General features: G+C 46.3%; 1 protein-coding gene across 1 annotated transcript; it reads left to right on the forward strand.

Moving 5' to 3' along the window:
• The first annotated feature begins 6,893 nt into the window (after nt 1-6,893).
• Nucleotides 6,894-24,006, forward strand: RAB15 (RAB15, member RAS oncogene family). Its single transcript, XM_028740313.2, has 7 exons — nt 6,894-7,445; nt 15,550-15,610; nt 17,429-17,489; nt 19,391-19,468; nt 21,128-21,217; nt 22,501-22,566; nt 23,335-24,006. Exons 1-7 carry the CDS (start codon nt 7,322-7,324, stop codon nt 23,491-23,493), a joined length of 639 nt encoding a protein of 212 aa, XP_028596146.1. The 5' UTR covers nt 6,894-7,321; the 3' UTR covers nt 23,494-24,006.
• Nucleotides 24,007-27,546: the final 3,540 nt, after the last annotated feature.

The raw sequence follows: 27,546 nt of genomic DNA on the forward strand, positions 1-27,546 counted from the left end.
CAGTAATTTTTTTTCTAAAAAAATGCTTTAGGGGTACTCTCCTTTTCCTACTCATATTGAAATACTGCCCTTCAATGAGGTCAAACTTAGATTCACAAAATGTTTAGGGGTATGCATACCCCTGTGTCCCTCCAGGAAGCACTGCTAGTGACTATTCCACGAAAGCTTGTGTCATAATGCAAATGTGAGTCTTTAAGGTGCCACAAGGATCTTGGCTGTTATTGAAGAAGATGCTAAAGACCACAGACATGGTTACTGCAAAACAAAGAAAGAGGGCTATTTGATTATCCCCCTCAGAACAATTTGAAGCCTTCTGAAGAACTGTAGTCCAACAGGCAGAGAAAATAGCTGCAGACATGTGAGAAACTGATTGATGTACAAGGATTTCAAGGCAGAATAGTAGAAATGGAAAAGCAGGTGGTGCATTTAAATCAACATATTTTCTTCCTCTTTTAATGTTTGAATTAGTGTGTTTTTTAAATATACAACACAAACTACTACAACAAAATCCCTAATCCAGCCCTCCCCACATATGACTGATTAATGGTATTAGAGTGAGAATTATCTTTTCAATGTAACATATAAGCACAGTCCAGGAAAATCTTATGGTGTTCCAGTTTGTTCATACAGATGGTGAGGAGTACTGTACACTTAAGATACATTAAATCATGAAGATCATATTTAAATCAACTTTTTTGTTTATCTTCTACCCAACTATAAATTGTTTGTCATTAAATTCCTCCAATAAAATGCTGTGTTGAGGATGAAATAGCCGTATTATTTATTAGACACGTGTTGTTTAAGTGTTGCTGTCTGCATAAAAAGTAGGTAGACATTTTAGTCTCCTGTACTTGCTCAAGCCATATTTACAACAAAAATACAAATCAATATTTTAATTTCCTTTAGATGTGCAGACCTCTACCATGTTGCAATAAACCCAATAGTACAGGAAATTATTCACAGAGACAACAGCTCCCAAAAGAAGCACGGGCATAATCTAGAGTTGTAATGAGCTAACTGTCACAGAATGGGACACAGGAAGTACAATTCAATCAATGGGAAGTGTGTAGTAGTGGTCACAACTGGACCAAATATTCTCTTGAAAGGCTCAGAGGATAAATCCATAGACCTGCAATCCAAAACGATCTTATGTGTTGTGGATCCAAATTGCTGAGCAAGTTAAAGGTGTCTATATTCGGGCTGCTGTCATGAAATTCAAGAAAAACAAAAGAGGTTTTGTTCTGTTTATGAAGCTTTTGCTCCACAGTTCAAAGCAGGGGTGGGACATTTTCTGGCTGGCGGGCCAGATTCTTATCTTCCCACTCCTGAAGGGCCAAATTTGACAGGTGGGTGGGGCCACCTACCTGTCAATGACCTCTGCACTTTGGAGCAGCAGGGCAGGAGGAAATTCTAAACTTTATTGGAAAGTGTAGACTAAGGTAAAATAATTTATTTTGAAATCTGTAAGAGATGGTGTTCTATTTTTAGACCGATAACACAAACTTTGGAGAATATAAATATCTTTAAGCAAGAGCAGAAGGATGGGACAGACCAGGTGCAATAATCTTGCCAAACTCATTGCTTTAACATGGAGAACAAGAAGCTTAGAAATGCCATGAATGCTGTTCAGTTGAAAGGTATTCACTGTTTAATGTAAAAATGGATGGCGTAACTAACATTCTTGGTATTGAGAGGCTGGGAGTTAAAATAATATCACCTTCTTTTGACTGACACTGATAGCCTTCGCTGCCCTATGGTAAGTGAATATGAAGTAATTATAGAAATTCCTCTGGCTGAGATTAGTCAGCAGTTACAGATTTTCTCATCCTGACACAAAGAATATATCTTCCACATTTATCAGCAATAGTGAAATTCCACATTTTAAAAAGCTTATGAAATGTACAGTAGCTTAAAGTAGTGGTAAAAAAGAGCCTAAGTAGCTGTGCAGATTTATTTGTCTATACACAATTGCCCCCTTTTAAAATAAAATTAAGAAATCCCCCCTGCCAGCACCAATGTGTATTGGACAGACATGTTTGTTGTTCACAGCATAACATAAAATTTGACCAACCCGTTTAGCAATTCGGTGTTAAAATAAGACGCTTCCTTTCATGCTATCTTTAATGTTGATGTTTTGTGTCATATTGCATGAGAAGCGCATATTACATGAGAGGGATGTTGAATGCAGGTGCAGACTGTGAGCACGCAGCCAGGTTTGTTATTAAAGGTAAAGGGACCCCTGAACATTAGGTCCAGTCGTGACCGACTCTGGGGTTGCGACGCTCATCTCGCTTTATTGGCCGAGAGAGCCGGCGTACAGCTTCTGGGTCATGTGGCCAGCAGGACTAAGCCACTTCTGGTGAACCAGAGCAGCGCATGGAAACACCGTTTACCTTCCCGCCGGAGCGGTACCTATTTATGTACTTGCACTTTGACGTGCTTTCGAACTGCTAGGTTGGCAGGAGCAGGGACCAAGCAACGGGAGCTCACCCCGTCGCGGGGATTTGAACCGCCGACCTTCTGATCGGCAAATCCTAGGCTCTGTGGTTTAACCCACAGCGCCACCCGCGTCCCTTAGGTTTGTTATTACATACCTACAAACTGAATGATAGTGTAGAAAGCAAAACAGTAATCATAATCATTACTACTTTGGTGTTTCTATGCAAGTTTATTTATTTAGCATTTTCATTTAGGAGCCTTGATGTTCTCTGTTTCTATAGTCTCCATTTCTAGAGGAGGTGACTAAGATGAACCAAGTGTTCTAGATGCGGTAAGCAAAGTGAATAGATTACATTCAAGTTTGGTGGCATAATCTGAAATAGACCCATTAATAGTTTTCTCAGAGTGGCTGAAACTTTCCCAGTTATGTAATGTTTGAGATAAAAGTGTGTCCTTGGCCTGCTAGTCTCCTTAAGCATTACAGGTATTAACCGTCATGCAGTCTCCATCTGCTTCATTTCCTCCCCTGTCAACAATCTGAAATGATTCATTCAAAATAGAACAGCAATGTAAGGAAGGTGTCGCTTGTTCTCATGCACCTTGTTAGTCACATGGAGCTGATCCTCTGTATATTTTCTGAGGGCTCATGCATATGCAATATTGCTTGAACTACAGATACAAAAGTCTTCCTGTGTACATTGAGCAGCTCAGGGAACACTCCTGCTTTTGGCAGAAGTGAGGTCACTGTCATAGAGATCTGCCATAGCAACCAACGTGGGTACTGACAGATTCAAAGAAGGAACACTCATGTCAGTCATTATGGAGCTTAAGATGCAAAAGAGAGATGTATTTGCACTAGTGAGATCCTAAACATACTTATTCTAAAGTAAGCTCCATTGTTTGCAATAGGGCTTACTCACAGATATGTGTGCATAGAGTTTCAGCCAATTCAATGACTCCATGCACATAATTTTCAATGACTCCATGCTCATAATTTTGCTGATATATAACCCTAGATTCTTAAGGAGTAAGCCAATGCTTGCTTGCATCATGTAATGCAATGATGTCATATTGAGTTTGCTTGCCTTTTAATCTGCTTACAAATATGTACTGAAAAAGGCGGGCCTTGTTGCCTTGAAGTTGATCTATGGCAAACAGAGAAATGTGTTTATCAGGCTATGTATTGTGCAGCCTTGATAAAATATTACACCTTTTCTCTGCCTCTGCTCTCAATCTGTAACATGTAGATTAGCAGCTCTGATCCTCTGCCTTAGGATACTGCTTTGGGAGTAACACCACGAGCAGCTCAGGATGGGAAGAACTTGTCAAGGGGAGAAAATATGTTGATTATCACACGCTTATTCTGAATCCTCTTGAAATAAGCAATCATTCACTGCTGCTAACTTCATGCTTGGCTAGCAGAGCACATATCTAGTGGATTACATATGTAGCAAAATCCTATTTACTCAGAAGAAAACCCCATTTATTTCAACTGAATTTGGTCACAATTCTGTTCACACTTTCTGGGAGTAAACCCCACTGAACTCAATGTGACATACTTTTGTGTAGTCCTGCATACCACATGACCCGGAAAGCTGTCTGTCAAACGCTGGCTCCCTCGGCATGAAAAGTGAGATGAGCACTGCATCCCATAGTCGCCTTCGACGGGACTTAACCATCCAGGGGTCCTTTGGCTTTACCTGTGTTGTAAAGCCCTCTCCCCACCCAGACTGTTCATTGCACTTTTCCACATTTTAAGTCATTATCTATTGAGCTTTTTTTTAGGATTTTACCCCCGGAAATACGGTAAACAGCCAGATTAAACCGACTGGCGGGCCAGATTAGGTCCCCAAAATGGACTTTGGACATGCCTGTTTTATGGCATATTTCATGAAGACCCCATCCTACTTAGAATGCACACAGGGTGTATTCACTATCTCTAGGCCCAAAAATAAAAATAATCAATACTTTTAAGGGAAAGTACTTCAGTACTCAGTGCTTTTAGCAGGAAAATAATCACAGGCACATAGATCAATCAGGAAGCAAAAGAAATAAAATTGAAGCAGAATGTTGGCTTAGAATGGGTTACATTCACCTGCATTGCCTGGGAATTATAATTTACATACACCCCTAGTCAAACAGGCTACAGCACTTTAGCCACATACAGCAAAGCTTCTTTCTCCTTTTGTCCTAAGAAGGTAGCATGCATAGAATTAAGATACTGACAAACCAGATCTGTCAGTTTAGGGACCTGGGGCAAACTTAAGAGAAGAAAAGAAGCAAACAAAAGCAAAGGTGCAAAACGGGTGACATCAGTTCTAACCAATCTCAGACCTTCCTCTCAAGGTGCTCAATGTACGTAAAATATTTACATTTCCTAAAGCATGAAATGTCAACTAGTTTCCTTGACATTCACAAGTTACAGGGTTAGACAGATTTTAAGGCTGCTGTCTTGCTGATCGTAAATCCTGTTGAGATCAATTGGATTAAGTTTGAGTAAGTGTGAAATTAAGTTGGATTTCCCATCTCTTCTAGCAAGAGCTTTGGGTAACTGCTTATATAATTGATTGGCCATTGATTTGGGCAGGGAAATCAATCGTTCAGGAAGGACACCATTTAACATTTGACAATCCATAGGGGTTTAAAAAAATGATTTCTAAATTATACTCTTGGCATAGCAAACTGCTTATGCTTCCTTCTCCCCACTCCCTTGCAAGTTACCTTTCATTTAACTGGGTATGTATGTGGTTTATATGCTACTCATTATATAGCGCGCGCATGCACACACACACACACACACACACACACACCAGCCCTGTTTAGGGGAGTTTTTAATGTTTGATGTTTTATTGTATTTTTAATATTTTGTTGGAAGCCAGCCAGAGTGGCTAGGGAAACCCAGCCAGATGGGCAGGGTATCATCATCATCATGGCAAACACTCATATTTCTATGGCAATCATATTTTAGAAGCAGGACCTGCAGTGTGGAGAGCTGCTGTTCAGGTTCCAGTCGGCTAGCCATGCACTCTTCCAAAATCTTCCATTGCATCCACTTGTTTTCCCACCCCACCCCCTAAACAGCTGGCATCCCATAGCCACTGAGAGAGTCCCCCTCCATTACTGCCCTTTCTCCTGAGCTGAGTCTCCAGTTCTGAACACAGTCCTAAGGAACTCTGGCTAATCCTCAAATATAATCCTGGATTTCCCACCCTCTCAACTTTCATGTGTGTGTCTTTTGGGGATGGGGAGTGGATAAAGAATTGACCAAGCAAATATGCGTATAAAATCCTTCTTAGTTCAGGGAACAAGAGAAGTTACAGAGCTCTCTGACCTTAAAGGTAAAGGGACCCCTGACCATTAGGTCCAGTTGTGACCAACTCTGGGGTTGCAGCACTCATCTCGCTTTATTGGCCGAGGGAGCCGGCATACAGCTTCCGGGTCATGTGGCCAGCATGACTAAGCCGCTTCTGGCGAACCAGAGCAGCACACGGAAATGCCGTTTACCTTCCTGCCAGAGCAGTACCTATTTATCTATTTGCACTTTGACATGCTTTCGAACTGCTAGGTTGGCAGCTTCTGATCGGCAAGTCCTAGGCTCTGTGGTTTAACCCACAGCGCCACCCGTGTCCCTTCTGCCTGACCTTAATTTCATGCAAACAAGGTGTCTCCTGAGCAGATAACCAGAGAAATTCGGTCCCTCGTTTATCCCTGATACCTGCAAACTGGATTTCTCTTTAGTTATCCATGGCAACCAGGGCCGGATTTAGGTTTCATGAGACCCTAAGCTACTGAAGGTAATGGGGCCCTTTATATGTCCAGCTGTCCTTTGTCAACAACAAATTGTCATTTTTTTGTGTTGAATATATGCTATATGGTAATATATGGACCTAATAGGTACCGTATCTGAAGCTGTTTGCACATAACAAAATATGTATTCTATCAAAGTAATTGTTGAACTGAAACACAATTAAGAAGTATATTAATGGTGAAATACAGTTAAGAAGTATGTTAAGTTAATAAATACCAGTGATATTTTAGAGAGCAGGCTAGCAGGCGGGGCTCATTACTTACATCATAGGAGCCTACACAACACAAAACACTGTTGCTGTCTGTAGGTTTTATATTATTTGTTGTTTATCTTATATTTTGGAAATGTACATCCAGGTGTTTTTTGCTTTAAATTTTTTTTTGGGGGGGGGCCAAGAGAGTGGGGCCCTAAGCTATAACTTGTGTAACTTAAATGTAAATCCGGCACTGATGGCGATGGAAACTCGTGATTCTGCGCCCGCTCCCGAGCTTCTCACCCCATCTTACTCGGCCTATGTTCCAGGGTCACGCCCCGGCTTCGGCAACAGGCCTGCTCGCCTTCATTTGAGCGGGCCGCCTTCCCTTCTTCTCCGCCCCTTCTGTTGGTTGTTAGGCACGTGGTGCCAAGCGAGCACGCCCGCTGGCTGGCGAGCGCAATTTCGCCCGAAAAGCGCCGGCTGCTGCGTCCCGTCTCTGCGCGTCCGAGGCGCCCGCCTTGCGCGCCCCTGTTTCCCCTGCGCTCTCCAATAGGGAGCGGTAGGAGCACCTTTGCAGACCTCCCCGCTTGGCGCTCCGAGAGCGGGGAAGTGATTCCCTCCCCGGCGCCAGCGCCTCGGCAGCAGCAGCCTTCGATTTCTCCCGCTCTTCTGGAGATCCACCCCCGGCGGATCTCAGCAGCCGAGGCGTCGGCGTCGGTTCTCCCTCCTTCCTTCCTTCCACCTCGCTTCGCCCGCCGGGTCTTGCGGCTGGGGCTGCCTCTCCCCAGACGCGCACGGACGCCGCGGGCGGAGGAGAGCGCGCTTAGCTGGGATGGCAGCGGGTGCCGCGCGGGGCTGAAGCCGGAGCGGCGCCCGCCATGGCCAAGCAGTACGACGTGCTCTTTCGCCTGCTGCTCATCGGGGACTCGGGCGTGGGCAAGACCTGCTTGCTGTGCCGCTTCACCGACAACGAGTTCCACCCTTCGCACATCTCCACCATCGGTACGCCGGGGCGGGTGGGGAAGGAAGAGAAGTCGGGGGGGGGGGGGAATCTGCCAGCCTGGCCTCTTCCACCGTCTCCACCGGGAGCGGGGACAAAGGCGGAGGAGGGCCGCCCTCGAACAAGAGGGAGCCGCGGCGACTCCTTCGTAGGGCATCATCGGGGTCCCGGCTGGAGGGAGGGAGACCTCGTGGGTCACATTTGCGGCCTTGGGGGCATCGCCGCTGGACTGGGGAGGAGGGGAGGGGAGGGGTGGCTGGGTTGCATCGCGCGTAAAGACACTGCTTCTTTGGCACGGATTAAGATGACTGTACCTGCACAGTTGCCCATAGCAAGCCCCGAGAGGGAATCGCCCCGGGCGATTCAGATCTGAGGCTCAGGCTCCCTGAAGCAAAGCTGACACCCCCTTACTAAGGCAGGGATCGCGAAAAGCGCCCCTTCTCCCCGAAATCCCGGTCCCCTCCTTCTGTGCCTTTGCTTCCAGTTACCTGTTGTTAGATGCTGCACCAATACCGGGCCTTGGCTCCTGCGTTGCCTGTGTTGGGAGCTAGTTTTTGTTCAATAACCGCCCGGCTCTCCGGTCACTGTAAATGTTGCTGCGGCTGCTGCTGCTGCTAAATGCAGTAATGCCAGTTCACCTCAAAGGTGAAAATAAATGCGACGTCATTGTTCGAAAATATGAGGTAGGCATAACACCGTGAGTCATATGGGGGTGGGGAGAGGATAGAAGAGAGAAAGCCAGAGGGAAGGCAGACCCGTTTTGCTTTCTGAAATCCCCAGTGGTGGCTATGCTAGTCCCAGGGAATAAAGTCGGCTCCTCATGGACTCTTAAAAAAACAGCCCTCTGAGAAGTCCTACCTGAGCCTAAACCCATAACGTGGAATATGCCTGTTTCTTTGGAGCACCTGCTTTTTTGTGGGTGTTAGCAGGCACATATGTGTGCTGAGAATCTGGAAGCAGCTACTGTATGAGCCCGGTCTATTTTTAGACACAGGAGTGACTTGTGGGAGCTGCTGGTGAGCTCAGAACATAACACGCAACGCATCCTTAAGAGAGACTAAACATTGGATGTGCCCCGTTTTACTGAGTGATGTGCAGGGCATATATCTGAAGTGGCCAAGAGCAGATGATGGGATAAACTGGGGTTTTAGCTGCATGTAGTACCAGGCCTTTATATTTTGCATTTATATTCCACCTTTTCTCCAATGAGCTCAAGGCAGTAGAGATTTTTGGGTGATTTCTTTTTGCTTTTGGGGTTTAGTTGGTTGGGAAAGACATTACCTGCTCCCCCCACCCCCATTTTATTTATTGGGAGTGTAGGTGTTTTGGCCAGTTGAGGGGCAGTTCTGAGCATCACCAGTTTTTCTTCTGTGAAATGGGTACTTTATTGTGTGTTTGACAGTTTCTTAGATTTCAGAATATGCCCTTGCGCCCCAAAAAGGTTGGGGACCCCTGCCATGACAGCTGCACCACACTAGCTCCAATGGTTTGCCTTCACTGTTGGACCCAGTGTGCCTCTGGATACCAGTTGCCAGAAACTGCAGGTGTGGAGAATGCTGTTGCACCCGGGTCCTGCTGGTTGGCTACCTATGGCCATCTGGTTGTCCACTGTGAAAACAGAGTGCTGGACTAAATGGGCCTTGGCCTGATCCAGCAGGGCTCTTCTTCTGTTAGCTCTGTTGGTCATGAAACACATTACAGTGGTACCTCGGGTTAAGAACTTAATTCATTCTGGAGGTCTGTTCTTAACCTGAAACTGTTCTTAACCTGAGGTACCACATTAGCTAATGGGGCCTCCCGCTGCTGCTGCACCGCTGCTGCACGATTTCTGTTCTCATCCTGAAGCAAAGTTCTTAACCCGAGGTACTATTTCTGGGTTAGCGGAGTCTAACCTGAAGCGTCTGTAACCTGAAGCGTCTGTAACTCGAAGCGTCTGTAACCCGAGGTACCACTGTAAATAAAAAGGGACCTTTTAAAACATGAATGGAGGTTCCCAGAGAATGACCTCAGTCAGGCCCCACAGTTCTGAAATTAGGCACAAAGCTTTCATCTCAGAAAGTGTGACTACTAGCGTGCCTTTCATTTTTAGAAATGTAGCGAACGTCCAAAAATAACTTGTAGATCGTGCAGGATTTTTTGGGGTGGTGGTGAGATAATGAAGCGTTGCCTGAAATGTGGTAAAAGAAGGCTGTGGCTGAGCTTCCCCACCTGCCTCTGACTACGCCTACCTAGGGCAACATGTTGATGTTTTCCTGTAGAAACCATTCGCTTCTACCATTGTGCTAGGCATGCATAACCTATAGCAGGGATGGGGAACTTTTTTTTCAGTCCAAGGGCCACATTCCCTTCTGGGCAACTGTCCAGGGGCCACATGGCAGTGGGTGGGGCCAGAGGCCAAGGTGGGTGGAGCAACGAAAGCAAATTTTACATCTATACAATAAGTTGGTTTGTACACACACTTATGTACACACTTCTCTATCCTCCACCCAGGCAAGCAAAAGTCAATGCAGGTTTTCAAGGACACATTCCAGGCAGTCAAAAGTATTCAAGGAAAGGGTTAGGGGTGTGGCCTGGGGAGAGAAGGTGCCATATAGAGAGGTGTGATTGGCTGCATTTGGCCTCTGGGCCTGAAGCTCCCCAGCTATGGCTCGATTCTCAGGCTTGCATTCAGTGGCTGGCAGCTTGAGAAGAAAGCTGCTTTGGGGCATGTCCATATTGACACAACTCCATCTGAAAGAGCTCTGTAGCCCATATCAGGCATAGGACTTGCAAGTAAGGCCAACATGCATGTGGGGGGGGGGGGTTGGGCATTAGTATTGAAGCTATTAATTTCAGATTTGAGTATTTAGTCCGTTTGCAAGCTTATGATGGAATTGATCTGGAAAGGGAGAGGTCCCCATTTTCCTCCATCATCCCATCTGTTTGGGACTGATGGGTGTTGAAGTTCTGTAGCTTTGGGGTGGAGGACACAGGTTTCCCATCCCTGCCATACACTGAAGAATTGCATATTCCAGTATTTAGCTTTCTGGCTAATAAGTTACTTTCCTATCATGGTCTATTTTAGGAAATAGGATGAAATTCCCCTTGCTTCCTGTTTAATTGCTTTTGTAGTCAGTAGTCAAGAAAAAAATGAATTGGGATTTTTTAAAGAGTAATTACAGAAATTTGCACCAGAAAATTTTCAGTTTGCATTGGAAAACATTCATTTGCTCTAGAGAGTGGTCTAAGTTAGCAAGTTTAAAAAGGTAAAGGTACCCCTGCCCGTACGGGCCAGTCTTGACAGACTCTGGGGTTGTGCGCCCATCTCACTCAAGAGGCTGGGGGCCAGCGCTGTCCGGAGACACTTCCGGGTCACATGGCCAGCGTGACAAAGCTGCATCTGGCGAGCCAGCGCAGCACACGGAAACGCCGTTTACCTTCCCGCCAGTAAGCAGTCCCTATTTATCTACTTGCACCTGGGGGTGCTTTCGAACTGCTAGGTTGGCAGGCGCTGGGACCGAGCAGCGGGAGCGCACCCCGCCACGGGGATTCGAACCGCCGACCTTTCGATCGGCAAGCCCTAGGCGCTGAGGCTTTTACCCACAGCGCCACCCGCGTCCCAAGTTTATATTACTAGTATTTAGTAAACCAACCTAAAATCATTGACACTGCCAAGCTTGCATAATATTTGTTTGCAGTTGGCACCCATTGTTACTAGCAAACTTATGAAAAGGAAAATTGTCCATACAGAAATAAAGCTCTGGTTTTCAAAAGCTTTCTTGGAACTGCTGGTGCTAAGAAAGCAAGGTTTTCTGCTTAGTCCCATGATTTCTTGTAAATCATGCTTTTCCGAATTTCACCCAATTCCTCACTCGTGATATGTATTTGCATCCATATGTTACAGAATCTCTCCTCTCTTCTGCTCCTCCAGTTGCTTAATATCCTCCAATAAGTCACTGATTCTTCTAGTAACTTATCTGGCCAGTCAGCAGGCTTTAAGCTTTATTACAATTTGTAGAATCCTGAGGGTCACCAACTGAAGCCAAGTGTAAAATAGTTCTTCAGGAAGGCAGACACGCATTAAGAATCAAGCACATATTCAGTCCAGGGCAAAAATCCATTCCTGGTTTCTTTGTTCAAGCCCTTTAATTTAGCGAGGGAATCCTTTTAGTTGTTGCTATCGTCAAACAATTGAGAAACACTTACTGATCTACTGCAAAACACCCAGAGATCTACCAAGTGGATCGTGGCCTACCTTCTACCTAATGCTGCTGCTGTCCAGTGTACCATGGGAATAATGGTAGTAAACAAGAATGGCCACTTCCACGTCCAGGGTGTGCCCTAACTACCCCATTTGTAGGCTTGTAGCAAAATATACTACTCACAATGGTGTTCACTCAGGGAGATTACCTCCTTTTACCAGGGGTGGCTCCACCAGATATTTGTAGGACTCCCATCAGTCCCAGTCAACATGGCAATGGTAAGGAATAATAGGAGTTGTAGTCCATCAACATCTGGAGGGCCACAGGTTCCCCCACTCTGCTTTATAGGGGAGAAATCAGGTATTAAATGGTCTTCATTCAGGTGAGTAGACAGTGAAGACTATCACTAGGTTGGGTTTTCAGCCCCCACTTCCCTATTCTCCTGAGATGGGACATTAGGAGGGTTGGGGAAGAGTGGAGTTAAGTGCCCTCTCTTGAAAAGCTTGTTCTTCGTGTGACCTGCTGCTTAGATCTGCTTGAGCTTAAACCCTCTCAGGTTGACCATGGCCGGTTTTAGCCAGGTAGCTTTTATGTATGAATAGCTATGTAATGGGATATGTTCCTCCTAGAGTTTATATTTTCTCCAGCAGTGGACCATTTCCAAAACGGTCCTGTTCTCCCACATGGTGACGCAAGCACACAGTCCTCATCTGCGTTAAGTTAATGAAGTTCTCATTGTGACCACAGAGCGAGTAGAAAATGCCTTGTGGAGTACAAAGGATCACTTTCAACTTGTTCCTGCTTGGTGAATCGTGCACGATATGTGAGTCACCCTCAGAAAGCTACACAATTTTCTGAGGAGAAAATAAACTTAATCTTGGATCAGGGAGCTTTTTTTGTGCAGAATGCAAGGCTTTGTTTTGCTGGATCAGGCCAAGTGTCCATCTAGTTCAGCGATATGTCTCCCAACAGAAGCTAGCTGGGTTCCTGGAGGAAATTCATAAGCAAGGCATGAGGGTCACTGTCCCTTTTGGTTTGCAATCAGTTTCTGATAATTGGAACTATACTGCCGCTTAACATTTATTTCTCATAGTTAACGACCACTGGTAGATGTAGGAACCTGCCTCACACTGGTCCACCTACCTTGGTCTTGCCTTCTCTACCCTGATAGGCAGCACCTTTCCAGGCTTTCAGATGGGGCACTTTCCTCAGCCATGTCTGAAGATGCCAGCGATTGGACCTGGGGCCTTTTCCATGCAAAGTACCTGCTCTCCCATTGGGCCACAGCCTGTTTTGTAGCCTCTAACCTGCCCGGTCATAGATCTAAAAACTGTTGTCTTATGGATTCACTTCTGGGTTCGATTGCCACAGTTATTTAAGCTATAGCTGACATGAGGAAGGCCTCGTGCAAGGCTTATTAAGCTGCTACTCTCAATTAGCTCTACCCTGCCCTGCAACAGAAGAAGGGCAAACTCAGAAGAGAAATATTGCAAGGCAGCAGGTAGGCGCTGCTTGGTTTGGGCATATGCATTACTGCTGAGGTGTTTTGTCAGCCAAGCTTTATCACGCTGTGGCACACCACCTTGGAAAGATGGGTTGCGTAGGAAGCTGTGTGCAGCTTTGGTGGCATTTATCTTGCAGTCCCCTGTTCTGCTGAAAGGTACCTGCTTCTTCAGCAGTGTGGGCAAGCAGCTGCTGTAGGAACTTCAAAGAAACACACAGAGTCTTTGGTGCTTTCTGCTTTTGCTGGCTGTCTGCAGAGAACTGGGGAGTTGGGCTGTTGTTCTGATACGAGGAGAAAAGGCTTCAAAAGAATCTAGACCGGATCACAGATAAGTTGAAGTTGCACAGCCTACCAAGGTTAGATCTCCAGCCTCTGACAAAATGAAGGTGAATTCACTAGTACTTTCCCATGGTTCCTTTCATGGGTATGTTCCCTACTCCAGTAAGATTTTCTTGTCCTGTTTTTGTACTACTTTATATACACACACCCCATGGCTGAGCATGCAAAGGCAACATATATTAGATTGTATAGTAAACTATTCCTTTATGACCCACATTGGCCTAGACCAGAGGTGGGCAGCCAGCGCCCCTCCATATGTTGTTGGACTCCAACTGTCATCAACCCCACCAATGGCCAGGCCCAGCTCTGGGATAGAAATAGCCTTGATCACCCTGGTGGATGATGTGCTCTTGAGGAAGGATGGAAGGAGTGCTACCCTGTTAGTATCGAAAGCCAGGAATGCTTTCACCCATAGTATCCTTCTGGGTCAACTATTGGGTATTGGACTTTGTGGACACTTTATTACTTTTGTTCTTGTTGTTCCATGATGGAAGTTCTCGGGTGATAATGTTGGGCAACTGTGCCCTATGGCTTTCAGACTGCCCCAGGGCTCTGTTTTGTCTTCCGTGCATTTTAAGAGCTGCATGAAGCTACTGGGAGAAGTCATCCAAAGGTTGATGACATGGAATTCTGTCTTTCTTTTCCATCTTCTGATATCAGGTTTTAGAAACTCTAAACTGATGCCTGGAGGCAATTCTGAGATGGTTGAGGGCGAACAAGCAGAGGTTATCGTAAATCCTGGCAAGGCGGAGGTGCTGTGGGCTGGGATATCCCCCAGATGAAGTTCTACTTCCCCTAAAAGACCCAAGTCTGCATTGCAAATGCTGCTGGCTTGGGTGCTGAATAGTGAAGCCCAAGTAGTGTCGGTAGCTAGGGTAAGATTCCAGACATCCCTGTTTCCCATGGACAGTCCCCAGAGTTACAAATCAGTCCCCTGACAAAATTCATCTATTTAGTAGGAAGTTGAAAAGTGTCCTCGGATTCATTGAAAAAAAATATATGGTAACCTTAAGCTAGGGGTGTGTTTCAGCTGGTCTGCCAATGGTGGCCATTTCTGCAGAGGACAAAATTAGCCACAGTGATCTATTTCCAGACTAGACACAGATAAGGCACTCTGCACGGGTTTGCCTTTAAATAGTGTCTAGAAACTTCAGCTGGTCCAAAAGGCAGTCACCATAGTCCTGATGGGTATACTGTTGTCAACGTCAACAACATCTACATTATAGCAAGTATACTGGCTTTGTAGACCCATTTTAAAGGGCTGGTTTTAAACTTTTAAGCCCTAAAAGGTTTAAGCTGTGAGCTGTCTGGCAGCAGCTGTGACATCTTGCCCACACACTGAGACCTCAACCAGAGGCCTGCTTGGTGTGTTCACCCCGTAGTTCTGTGAGATTGGTGACCATCAGAGTGAGAGCACTAGTTTGAGTTGATTAAAACGAGCTCTGCCTAGCTACTGACTCAGCTGCTGTAGTGTTATGGAGTTTGTATGAATACGTCAACTGCTCAGACGTTTAAAAGAACTGCCAGCGCTGTGTGGCAAGGCCAGAGACAGGTTGGGCTGCTGGTGAGAAGGAGTTCAACAGAGAAGGGAGGATCCAGCTCCATAACAATGGTGATCTACTCTTGGATTGTGTGTGTGAATGTTGTTTGCATATTCACTTCGTGGGGTGGTTGTGCAGTAGACTGAAGAGAAGATAGATATAGGGGAAGAAATTCAATGTAGCACCATGGCTTTGGTTCCGTCAGTGCAAGCATTTCAGCTCATCAGATGGAATGATCCCCCCCCTTAACCCCTCCCCCAAGCACTGTTCTGGGGGAATCTATTGAGCCCCCTAAGAGCCAATTTTTGGATGGGGGGAAGCAGTGTTGCGCTAGTGGAAGGACTTGCACAATCTTCTGCTAGCGGGACTCCATTGAATCAAGCCCAAGGAAGATGCTGCACATGAGAAACTCGTACATGGATATTTGTGGGTCTCCATATATATGTTCTAAACATCACATAACCTAATTACACTCAGCAGAATCTACTGGGTAGGGATGGAGTCGCCCTTGTAACTTATCTTTTGCTTTTGTTATTCACAGGAGTCGATTTTAAAATGAAGACTATAGAAGTAGATGGCATTAAGGTCCGAATACAGATCTGGTAAGTGTTTTTAGCTATTGCAATGTAGATCTTCAGACAGAGAGCTGAACTCTGGATCTGGGAGACCAGATGAGAGTTCCTTGGTGTGAATACATTGTGAGAACTTTGGCGAATTGCCCATTCTCAGCCTCAGTTCTTTTATCTGTAAAATAGAAATGGCAAGTAACTCAGCCAGCAAGATTGCCATAAAGTGAACATGCAGAGAGATTGTAAAGCACTCTGCAGATGAAGTACTTGGTAAATTATCAAAAGTAGCATGGAATCAATAAGTGGTTATTGAACACCATCCGCAAAGAGAGGTCCAGTAGGACTGAGAGGGAGAGGCCATTTGGGTTCCTGGGCAGTAATGTAACAGGCTGTTATATACCATGTGTGTAGTGTAGCCTTTGTGTGGTTGCCTGAATGGGGACTGGGTCTGTTTTTCGGGGTGTGGATTAAAGCTCCATGCCTAAACTGCAACAGAGGCCATTTCAAACTACTACTATTATTGTTGTTATTTAGAAACACATACTGTACTTCTCTCTTTTAGGTAGTTTTAGTACCTACCCCAGCACCACTGGTGCTTTATCCTGTTTTCATGCAATAGAAGGGGAGTGGCTTTGACCCAGGAAGTTTTCCACTTTATGGTGTTGGTTTCTATTGGGGGTGTGTGTGAAATACTGGGGTGGGGGTCTTAGATAGCATTCAAATAACTAATTAAAAATAAGTCTTTTTTAAATGGGACACGGTTGTTTCATTGTATGTCAGCATGAAAATAATGATACATCTTTCTGGGAAGACCCTAGATGTGATTGTCTTGACAGGAGCAGATTTAAAACTGCCCAGCAGGGAGCAGCCAAATTGCATAAACCTCCATAGCTGAAGTGATCCTGTGTGTTCTTGGGTGCCTGTACTGCAAGGAAATTGCCTTGTGACAATATTAGTGACGATGACCATTTGTGGATCAAAGAGCAAGTCGGTCATAAGATGATACTGCAGAGCAACAATTAGTCATGCTTTATGACGACTTGACTGCAGTTTAGCACAAATCTGCTGTTTGGGCTTGTCTTCTGACGCGGCAGAAAGTCAAGGCTGCATGTTAGGAAGTGTGTTTGGCAGCTACTTTAGCAGGGGTGAGGAGGAGGAGTTTGTGTAATGTTGAGAACTGCTCCTGGCTAGCCCATCGCTCACTTTGCATAATACAGAGGGTGATTTGGGATAATGGGGCCCAGTCCATTACATCAGCTGAGGCCAGTTACCATTTGGCTCCTCTTCTCCCTGAACTATTTCTGTTCCAGCTGGTCACTCTAAGAACTACCATGTAACTCTTAAGGAACTGATGCCCAACTTTTCTTATTTTCCTCTTGCATCATGTATCTTAGTTTGTAAGCCTGTAGGCAGTGGCTCTTTTGTTCTTTAATCTCTGGACAGTGCTTTAATAAATTCTAAACAACTTCGTAAATGATTAGCAGAATCCCAACAGTGCATAAGGAGACCTCAGCTTGCACAACAGGACTTCACCTTCCTCTCCTCTCCTTGAGCCCCTTCCCCCCTGCCCCATGCCAAAATCTTCTCTGGAGCTTATCCCAACCCTCCAGTGCTGATTTTGCAGCAGGGAGGAGAGGATGGTGAAGTCCTGTTTCATAAGCAAAAGTCTGTTCCACTCACTCATGGGCAGCGCTGGATACAACCCAATAGCTGATGATAATAATTCCCTTGTCCATGTGAGCGCCAACTCTGCTGCAGTCCAGATGGATCATGTGGATAAAAATTGCAGTGCATGCCCCTCAGTCTGTGTGTAACTTGGAGCAACTCTAATGACGCCTGCTTTTGTTCCAGGGACACTGCAGGTCAGGAGCGATACCAGACCATCACGAAGCAGTACTACAGGCGAGCCCAGGTAAAACTGTTTTCTCCTAGACTAGAAGTAGTACAAAAAGCATGGACAGACCTGGAAAGGACTAGCTGGCTTTTGCAGAAATTGTCCCAGCATTGGTCTCGGTGCTCTTTCTCTGACATCTTCATCTGTTGCCAGAGATGCAAGCATAGTGTAACCAAAATTCATGGAGGTGACCTGGCAGAGGTGGACATTCTCTCCATTTTTTGATATTGAGTGGAATTAAACATCGTGCTAAGGAGATCGTCCTGCTGAATTGAATCTCGCCTCCCTTTCACCCATGCACTATTCTGGGGGTTTTCCCTACCCTCCGAAGCAGAATTGGGGGGGGGCACATGGAGAGGAGGGATAGTATTGTTGCACCAGTGGATCTTGTTGCAGTAGCTTCTGCAAGTGCAACAACTTAGTTGAATCCAGACCATACGTTCTTACTTGGAGACAAAGACACACACAACTTTGGGGCTAATGCTGGCAAAGGTTAGCACTGGAACACAGAAAGGGTCCCAACATTAAACCTCAGCTAAATTGAAAGGCAGCAAGCCAGCAGTCCCAGGTTGGGGATGTCAGATGGCCTCGAGGGCCGAAGACAAGCTGCATACTTTAGGATTCAGTGTTACTGATGCTATCTTGGTGCATAAAATGCAGTGATGTTGGCCCATGAGAAAGCAATCCAAAAATCCACAGATAGCATGCAGCCTCCCCCATGCAGTCTCTGCCTGTAGGGTGGGCAGAGAGGGAGGAGGCAAGCAGACTGATAATGCTCTACGGGAAAGGTGCTGGCTGCAGTGATCGAAGATATCTCTCCCCTCCGCGCCTTTCCCGTGGGGCAGAGGCTGCGTGGGGGAGGCTGCGTGTGTGACCTGTTTTGTCTTTGCGCAGCTCCATTTGTGTGCGGGCGGTGCAACGTTACACAGAAGGAGCGCAAGGCACGATGTTTCACTGATGTTAAAGGCACGGTGGGGGGGGTATTACTTCAATCGCCGCGCTCCTCCTATGTAACGTTGTGTCACCTGCACACAAATGGAGCTGCGTGAAGACACTGCACAGCAAAAACGGACTGCCTACAGCCTCCCTCCCTGCTGTAGGGCGGGCAGAGTGAGAGGAGGCAAGCAGACTACAGAGGCCCCACAGCTTGCCACTACCAGAACCTGCAACTGCTAGAGGAAGTTCCTTATTTATTTATTTATATATTTATTTGCTATATTCTGTGGGTAAGACAACCCATGTTTTTAGACCTAAAAAATTGGGTAAAAAAACCTCGTCTTATAAGATGGAAAAATACGGTAAATGTTGTGCCCCCCAACTACTGCCTGTAGGTCACCTGTTGCCTGCCGCTTGATGCCCTGAGCCATAGTGGTGCTAGATCTCTGAGACATGAAGCCTAGTTTATAAGGAGTGTTTAGTAAAACTGCAGCCAAAGAAGCCTACTGTATATCTGCAGGGAATGCAGACTGATTAGCCAGGTCCCCAGGGGGAAAGACTGACATATTCATTAAACAGTTGTCTGTTATCTAGTATGGTGGCCGCCTGCTCTGTAACAATCTTGTAGGAACAACTGTCAAAACACAAATGCTTTTGGTTTATCGGTAGTAGTTAAAGGCCACATCTGCCATGAAGGTTTCACAGTGAGCTTGGCCTACATGCAGATGCATGCAGAATCTAACGGGACAGAAGAAAGAATAATCCCCAAATGTCTAGTTCCTCTTCTTCAACCCTCCAGCATAATTCCTGGGCAGAGGATGCATAGGGAATGTCCTATTAAATTAACAATTACACACACACACACACACACACACACACACACACACACACACACCTTCCCTGTAAGTAGAAGTCATTTCATCTTTGGGTTTATGTTGCACGTTTTACTCCATTCTGTTTTCTTGACCTGGTTCTCTCCCCAGGGGATATTCTTGGTGTACGACATCAGCAGTGAGCGCTCATACCAGCACATCATGAAATGGGCCAGTGATGTAGATGAGGTAAGCAAGGTCTCCCTGCTTCTTCCCCCTATTGTTGGGGACTATTGGCCCCAGTGTGGGAGAAGTTGCCATGGCAAAATCGGATGAACTGCTCCTGCTCAAGGCCTGTGTATGTATATACATGCACTCTCTTGTCTTGAGAAACCTTGTTCAAACAGAGAAATAGCACGTTTGGCTTAGGTGCTTGGTTTATCTAGAGATTGTAGGATTAAAATAGCCTTGGGAATTCAACAGACACTCCGGATGTCCTTGAAAAAGGCATAAGACTTTTGGGGTGTCCTTATTTCCTGTAAAAGGACTTATACCTTGTGGAAGCTCCTCAGTATTTAGCAAGTGCTAACTAGAAGATTATGCAGGGGCTAGAAGAACATCTAATAAACCTTAACCGTGTTTTAAATCTGAGCTGTATTATGCCAGCTCTGCTCTTTATTTTTTAATAATACAAAAGACTGCTCTTTATTTTTTAATAATAACTATTATATTGTTTTGCATGTAAACCATGCAGTGAATTTACTAGATATTTATTAATAGGTGGCTATATAAATATAGGGACGCGGGTGGCGCTGTGGGTAAAACCTCAGTGCCTAGGACTTGCTGATCGTATGGTCGGCGGTTCGAATCCCCACGGTGTGGTGAGCTCCCGTCGTTCGGTCCCAGCTCCTGCCCACCTAGCAGTTCGAAAGCACCCTTAAAGTACAAGTAGATAAATAGGGACTGCTTAATAGCGGGAAGGTAAACGGCGTTTCTGTGTGCTGCGCTGGTGCTGGCTCGCCAGAGCAGCTTCGTCACGCTGGCCACGTGACCCGGAAGCGTCTCCGGACAGCGCCGGCTCATGGCCTCTAGAGCGAGATGAGCACGCAACCCTAGAGTCGGACACGACTGGCCCGTACGGGCAGGGGTACCTTTACCTTTACCTATATAAATATAATAATAAATAAAATACACTGCTGTTGAATAATTGATGGAGGCATCTTGGATACTGCCAGGGTGCTAACTTTGTGTCCTTGTGCACATACATTCTGCCTTTACACTGTTAGGGAATTTTTATAAATTAGCCTTTGCCAGGTTGGTGCCCTCCAAATGTGTTGAGACTACAACTCCCATCAGCCTCAGCCAGTTCTGGGGTTGATGAGAGTTGTGGTCCAGAACACCTGGAGGCACTGGGCTGGTGAAGGTGGTGCCCATTTTTACATGGTGACTCTTAACACTCTGCCACAACTGGCACTGAAGTAATCTGCTGCTTTTGCAGTGAACTTAATGGGGAGATGAACAGGTCTGGGCTGAAGGAGATGCTGTTGGGCATGTGCGATCAACTCTGTTGGCCCCTGGGTTTGGGGGGATTTTCTAGCTGCCCTGTTTATTTGATTGGCTTTGGTCTGTGGAAGCCTTGTTTTCTGTAAGACCACCCTGCGATTCTTTTAATTGCTTTGTTAAGATCAGAAATGTGTTGGGCGCTGCCATTTTCCAGATGTTTATGTTGCAGTGGTGGAAGAAGCCATTTGCTATGAAAATCTCTGCCCTGTTCAACAGTTAAAAGGCAACAGGAATGGTGCATTTGACAATCCCAAGTCTCAACAGTGCGGTACAGCTCAGCTTTTAACTATGCTGCTTCTAATCTGTGCTGATTGGGAAGGGCTAAAGTCTCTCTCTTCTCTCCAGTATGCCCCAGATGGCGTCCAGAAGATCCTCATTGGGAATAAAGCAGACGAGGAGGAGAAGAGGCAAGTAGGCAAAGAGCAAGGCCTCCAGGTAAACTTCTTGGGTAGCTGCTAGTTGTTCTCCTTTGAGACCTAAGCCTCATTCATAGCAGATGATATAGTAAAACTGACAGTGCCAGGTGGGTCAGACCATCTACACTGCATAGGGTCTCAGACAGGGCTCCCTCATAGCCCTACCTGAAGACGCCAGGGATTGAACCTCAAACCTTCTATATGCAAAGCAGATGCTCTGCTACTGAGCTGTTTCTGTTCACTCAGGCCTTGTAAATAACGATGTGGTCTGGGCCTCTCTGTTTTTTAATCTGTTTTAACTTTGGCGGTGCAGTGAGTTCTGCTTTCGTTGTATTTATGTTTGTGCTTTTTATTTAAATGGTTTTATGTTTTAAATGGTTTTTGTAATTATTAAGTGTGAGATGCCCAGAGAACCTTGTTATGGTATGGCATACAAGTGTCCACTAGCCAGGCAGGCTGTAATGCTAACCAAGGGCCTGGTCAATGGCAGTCTCCACAGCAGCTGTACTAACCACAGGCATTTTTATATGGCTGTAGTGGCAGCCCCCTTATCCTCCATTTTCAGTGCCTTGTGGGAAACTTATGGGCTCTGGGGAGGGCATTATTCAGAAACCTATGTTTGATTGAAGCCAACTTGTTCCACACTGTACCACTTCAAACGGCAAAGGGGGCCTCATATGTTTGGATCTTGCCCCATACACCTCCCCAACCAAATTCCTCTATATAAGACAATGGCATTGTCAGGAACCCTTCTTGCTATGGGATAGGTTCTGTTGTTGTTGTTCTTCAGAAGCACGTGCAGTTGTGTGAGCCCCCCACATAATCTGGTATAGTCAGGAACAGGTTGATTGCCTCATCTGCTGTGGGTGTGAACCAGGGCAGAGTCTGATCTAGAAAACTAGATGGTAGAAGCAGTTAAATTTTGTCAACGTCCAGGAACTTGTGGAAATGGGTTCTGGAAGCTGGTTTCCTTCTGGCATAGACAAGCTCTGTTCTACAGTGTTCCCGGGTCACTGTTTATATTAGAGATGGCACTGGGTTCTGCAGCTGGACTTAATTCTACTAGTTTTCCAGCCCTGGTTAATCAGAGAGAGATGCTGTGCCTGTAACAGTGCTCTATTTCCCCCATTCAGAAACTTCAAATGTTACCTAGCCTGTTTTTAAAAAAATAATACAAGTTATCTTCTCAGTCTTGGAGGTGGTGATGTAAGAATGTTCTAGTTTCTTCAGATCTATCTGTACAATCTATTGACAGTCACTATTATACCTGTATGTAAAGCTGTCGGAACTTCTGTCTTCCAGCTGGCCAAGGAGTATGGCATGGATTTCTATGAAACAAGTGCCTGCACCAATGTAAACATCAAAGAGGTAAGAACTCTGCATATGGAACCTCCAGGTGTCTGGTGCTTTGCAGCCAGTGTATCACCTTTGCAGAGCAAGTGTAGATACAGAACAAAAGAGAGTTCATGGTGGAAAATCCTTGGGCTCACCTGTAGTTTTTGACCATAGCTGCCAGTAGGCACCTCACCTTTGGGAGGGAAAGCAAAGTTGCACTATATATTGTTGCAAATGTAACATATATATTTTATTTAGTCTCAGAAGTACTTACACTTATGTATGGTGGTGTATCTGGGTTCACACACCCCCCCATCTACTGTAGCCTTTCGTGCCGTATCCCATACCTGTTCTGGATGGTCTCTAAACCCTCAGGAGTGGGCTACAGTGGGCAGCAGAATTGGCAAAAATGGGGTCCATTGGATACGCCCCTATGTGTGATAATGTTAGCAGTTAGTGTCAAAACTCATACATAGATGGAGCAGGGCCCACTGTTGATCTCAGTGGGACATATTTAAGCATGCACATAACTCTCCTGCTTAAAACTGGATTGTAAGTTGACTCTTGCATGTAGCAAATAAAAATTGCCACCAAGTGGGAAGCCAAACTGAAAGTTTGAGAAGTAGTCTTTAAAAAAAAAAAATCTACCTCAAATGTCTAAAACATTTAGACATGTGCACCCAAGCACACTGGTAAATACATTGTGGGCTAGTAACTTGTGTAGACTTGTTTGCCGATCTAAAGCTATGTACTAAACCTCACTTTTTTAAAAAAACAACCAACAACGCTCATCTCTTTCAGTCTTTCACTCGTCTGACAGAGCTGGTCCTGCAGGCCCACAAGAAGGAGCTGGACGGACTCCGCACGTATGCGGCTGATGAACTGAACCTGGTTGAGCTGGAGGAGGAGGCAAGCAAGCCAGAGGGCACAGAGCACTCCCCCAAGACCTGCTGGTGCTGAAAGCCTCCCAGTGCTCTTCCTTTTCTTCTGTCCCCCAGTGCAGGCAGAGAGGCTGCCACCTAGAGAGGGCTCCATCTCTTTGGTCTCTGGTTGCCTGCCTGCCTGCCCACTCTCTGCCCTGCTGGATCCTCTTTGGATTTCCTGGTGTTTCTCCTTGATTGGTGATTTCTGTTGTTCCCCCAAACTCCCTGGATCCAAATCTCTCTTCGGGGGGGCTCACAATATGCAGAACATCACCCCACCACCTTTGCGGAAGAGCTGTGGTTGGCTATCGCAGCAGCCGAGGCCCCTTCAGCAGCCTCTCAACCTCCAGGTGCTCTGCAGCCTTGCCCTTTTCCAGGGGGCAGCTGAGCCGGTTGGGTTCTGTGCCTGGGTGCAACTAGGCCTGTCCTCTGAGAACAGGGCGCTCAAGGAGGGAGGAATGTCCCGCTTCATTCACTCTCCTCCAGACAAACCGTTTGCTTGCGCACCCTCAATAGCAGGCCTGCTGAAGGCTTGTCCGTTTGTATCCGCCCCCCATACATTGCCTTGCCATTTCAGCATCTGCCCTAATGCCTGCACAGCTTTGTGCAGGGTTGGGGCTTTGCAGCTGTATTGGATACAGTGTCTTGTACATACCTGGCTGCCTGGAGGTTGTTGTTAAAAAAAACCTCTCACCATGACACCTCGCCAAATTGGGGCTTATTCCAAAGTGCGCAGTGGCATCTCTTGCCCTGCTAAGTGTAAGCTGCTGGGAGCAGCAAGAGTCTAGCCCTGCTGGGAAAGGGGTAGGATGATGGAAATTTGGGGCTTTAAATTCAGACTCGCCTTACCAGTTGCAAAGAATGTTTGCATTTTCCCAGGCCAAACTAGGCTCCCATTTTGTAACTCCTTAGAGCCTTGTATTGCACACCAAGCAAAATCTTTGCCTGCTATTATTTACTCGAAAATGTTGTAGGGCATCTTTGCCTGGCTCCCCTTGGGTATCTTTGGTGGTGCAGGTACATCAGGCAGCCGCTTAGCCTATATCCCTGCACCAATGGAGGCAGAGAGCCCACCCTATCTGTGTGTCACCTGTGTGGAACTGGCTTTGAGAGCCCCCTTGGAATGACTTTCCCAACTATTCACCAAAGCGCTGATATGGAAACACACTGTAATCTGTGCATAGAGCCTTCCCTCATTTGTTTCTTCCCACTCTTGAGGTCCAACCTGTAAGAAGTTGCTCAAGACCCTTTCATGGGCTCTTTTTAGAAGTTCCTCCATGGAAGGAATTTCCTTGGAAGCTCAGCCTGGTAGATTCCAGGGTATCCAATTTATTTGGTTCTTTTGCCATGTGCTGCTTAACATGGCTTGAGCCAAGCAAACTGAAACCAGCCTGCCTGCCTGCATGTTGTACCAGCATCCCCCTCTCGCCTTGACATGCTTGGCGGGGGAGGCCTAAAGACACTTGGCAGTATGTCATGGTAATTCTAATCTATATGCGCCTGCCTGCTCCAGAGTAGCTGCTCCCTGCGTGCCAACACCTTGGGGAGGCTAAGGCTCCTTTCCCTTCCTACGTACATGCCAGCAATGGGCTACATTTGCGGATCTAGAAAGGATGGGTGTCAACCAGAGGCTTTCTGGGTGGGGTGGCGGTGCATAAGTCCTCCTGCTGCCTAGAGAGGCTGCCTTTGATGGAGGGGGCGGGGCTTAGGCACGATCCATTTGAGCAATAGAAAATGGTTCTTATATCCATGTGATGATCTGCCCTTCCCTAGCCAGGTCATACCAGAAAGCAGACTGATATACATTTCCCTGCTCATTTTTCCTCTTCCTCCTCCAGTTGGTTGGTGACTTTCTCTCTCAGAGCAGATGAAAAATATTTTTACCCAGTGAAGGAGAGGAAGGATAGTAGCGGGAATAAAGTTGGCTGCACTGTGATGCTTGTCCTGAAAGCAAGGGTGCCTTGAATTTCCAAAAAAGGCTCCACTCTCAAAACCACCAGTTTTACCTCTTTCTTTGTGCTGGGTGGGTTTGAACAGGTATCAAGCCACTGGAAATGTAAGAGGGAAACATTGAAGTTCTACACACAGTGCCTGCTGTTGGCAGGAGCAGCTCTCCTGTAGCCACAGTCCCTGGGAAGACCCCAGTCCCAGGGTCTGGGAAGAAAGAGGCACAAAACGGCTTGACCACAAGGGACCGCTTCCTGCAAGAGCTAGTGTGAAGCTGGTGTTGTAGACACTAATTAGAGACACACATAGCTGGTAGCCTGTTTAGTTTTTGAACTACAACTCCCACCATGCCTGACCATAGGGCCGTGCTGGTTGTGATAGTATGAGGGGAGCTGGAATCAAACACCTGGAGCACCAAACCTTCCTCCCGGCCAGGATGTAGTAGGACCCAAATTCTGTAAGAACAGGTGAAAATGCAAAGAAACGAGGACTTGTGAAGGTGGGGAACTAGGCATCTTTGCCCTGAGAGGAGGCATGTAGAGACTGAGGGAAATGGATGGGCCACAGCAAAGGAAGAGCTTTTTTTGCCTCTTTTGCAAGCCCAAACTTGGTTGATCTGATTGGTTGAGGCCTTGCTGGCTTTGGTCTGCCTAGCTTGTTAGGAGGTTGGAATGAAGACTGAGGGCCAATCCTTGCACAGAGGGTCTACGTGGCCTGTGTTGTCTTCTCACCCCCAGCCCCTGCTCCTGTTTTCTGACTGGATTGCACTGCACCCAAGGTGAATGGGCATGCTGTGAGTGCAGAAAGCAGGTTTGCACGGCCACTTAAACCTACAGCGTGGAAGGCCTGTGGCAGCATGCAGAACTGCCAAGCTAAGGTATAAGTGTGATGAGAAACGTGGAATAACTCACTTGGCCTGTTCTCAGTGCAACTGGGAAACAAAAAACAACAGTGGCTAGCTAGCTGCCTGCAGAGAGAGTGGTTGTCTCAGCTGGTTCCTGGCTGTCTCTTGCACCCAGTTCTTTACAGCTCTGTTGCTAGAGCTGCCCTCAAGGGGGTCTGTCTGAAAGGATCGAAGAGAGGGATGTCATTCTGTCCCTGAAATGAGCACAGGAGGCTTCCCAGTATCTCTGGCTCTGCAAGCTAGGAGGGCCCAAAGATGTCCCCACTGTAGCTCTTCCTTGCCTGCTGCAATTCAGCATCACATCGGCGCCGCTTGCTCCACCTAGGATCTAAGACCATATCCCACCAATATAATAGAAGCTGGGCTGCTGATGCTGTTAACTATAACGCACAAACTACTAGACTCCAATGTAATCTTCACAACACACAAGACCAGAAAGGGGAACAGGTGAGGAGCTCTTTGCCTTGCTTATGGCGTGAACTGGAGTCCTTATTGTGTAGAGTCATCAATGGCCTCTTAACTGGGTTGAACTCACAAACAAGTGGTTGACAAAGCCTCTGGCTCCCAACACTGAGCAAAACGAGCCACACTAACAGTGTGCATTCTGGGTCATTAAGACAACTCTTTCAGTGTGAGAAAAGCTCCCTAATCAATGCTGATTTTTCTCTGTGCAGATTGGAGTGGTGCTCTCAGGAGGCCACAAAGTGCTTCTTGGTTTCAGGCCAGTGCTTGGGGAAGGGAGGATGAGTCTGGGAATCTAGCACTCCAGTATTCTGAGGCTGCCTCCATCCTGTTGAGTCACGGATCATTCTGTCTGTAGCGGAAACCGTTGCATATAAACTTGTCATGGGATCCAGCCAAACTTAGAACTTTCTGAATCCTCTGCTGTGTCTGTAATTTGTGGACTTTGCACTTTGACTGGGTTTCCTTGTATGGCCTGTCATTGTAACTCATGATTTTAAACAAGAAAGATCTTTACAAAAATAAAGATTCTCAAAGTGGTTGGTGGCTGCTCTAGTTCCTTGCTGGGTGGCTAACCCAGTCCTCTGCAACGAAGAAGCTGTGTTGCTGCTAAGAATCTCACTTGAAGTGAAATCCAGGAGGTCAAACAGCAAATGCTTCCCTATGTAGAGAACACATTCAGAATAGAGCTATGTTTAATTCATGCTGCAAACGGGCTCAGTTGCACAAGAAAGGAGCCAAAGAAGCAAACCAGGGGTAGAACGGATGTAGCTTGGC

Source organism: Podarcis muralis, chromosome 1 (assembly GCF_964188315.1).
Source record: "Podarcis muralis chromosome 1, rPodMur119.hap1.1, whole genome shotgun sequence".
Lineage (NCBI taxonomy): Eukaryota > Metazoa > Chordata > Lepidosauria > Squamata > Lacertidae > Podarcis > Podarcis muralis.

What these genes read in the sequence shown, in the direction of transcription:
- RAB15 (XM_028740313.2), top strand. Translation starts at nt 7,322, where the DNA reads ATGGCCAAGCAGTACGACGTGCTCTTTCGCCTGCTGCTCATCGGGGAC. An exon ending in TTCGCACATCTCCACCATCG is followed by an intron (nt 7,446 to 15,549) that starts GTACGCCGGGGC and finishes TGTTATTCACAG; the next exon opens with GAGTCGATTTTAAAATGAAG. An exon ending in AGTACTACAGGCGAGCCCAG is followed by an intron (nt 17,490 to 19,390) that starts GTAAAACTGTTT and finishes TTCTCTCCCCAG; the next exon opens with GGGATATTCTTGGTGTACGA.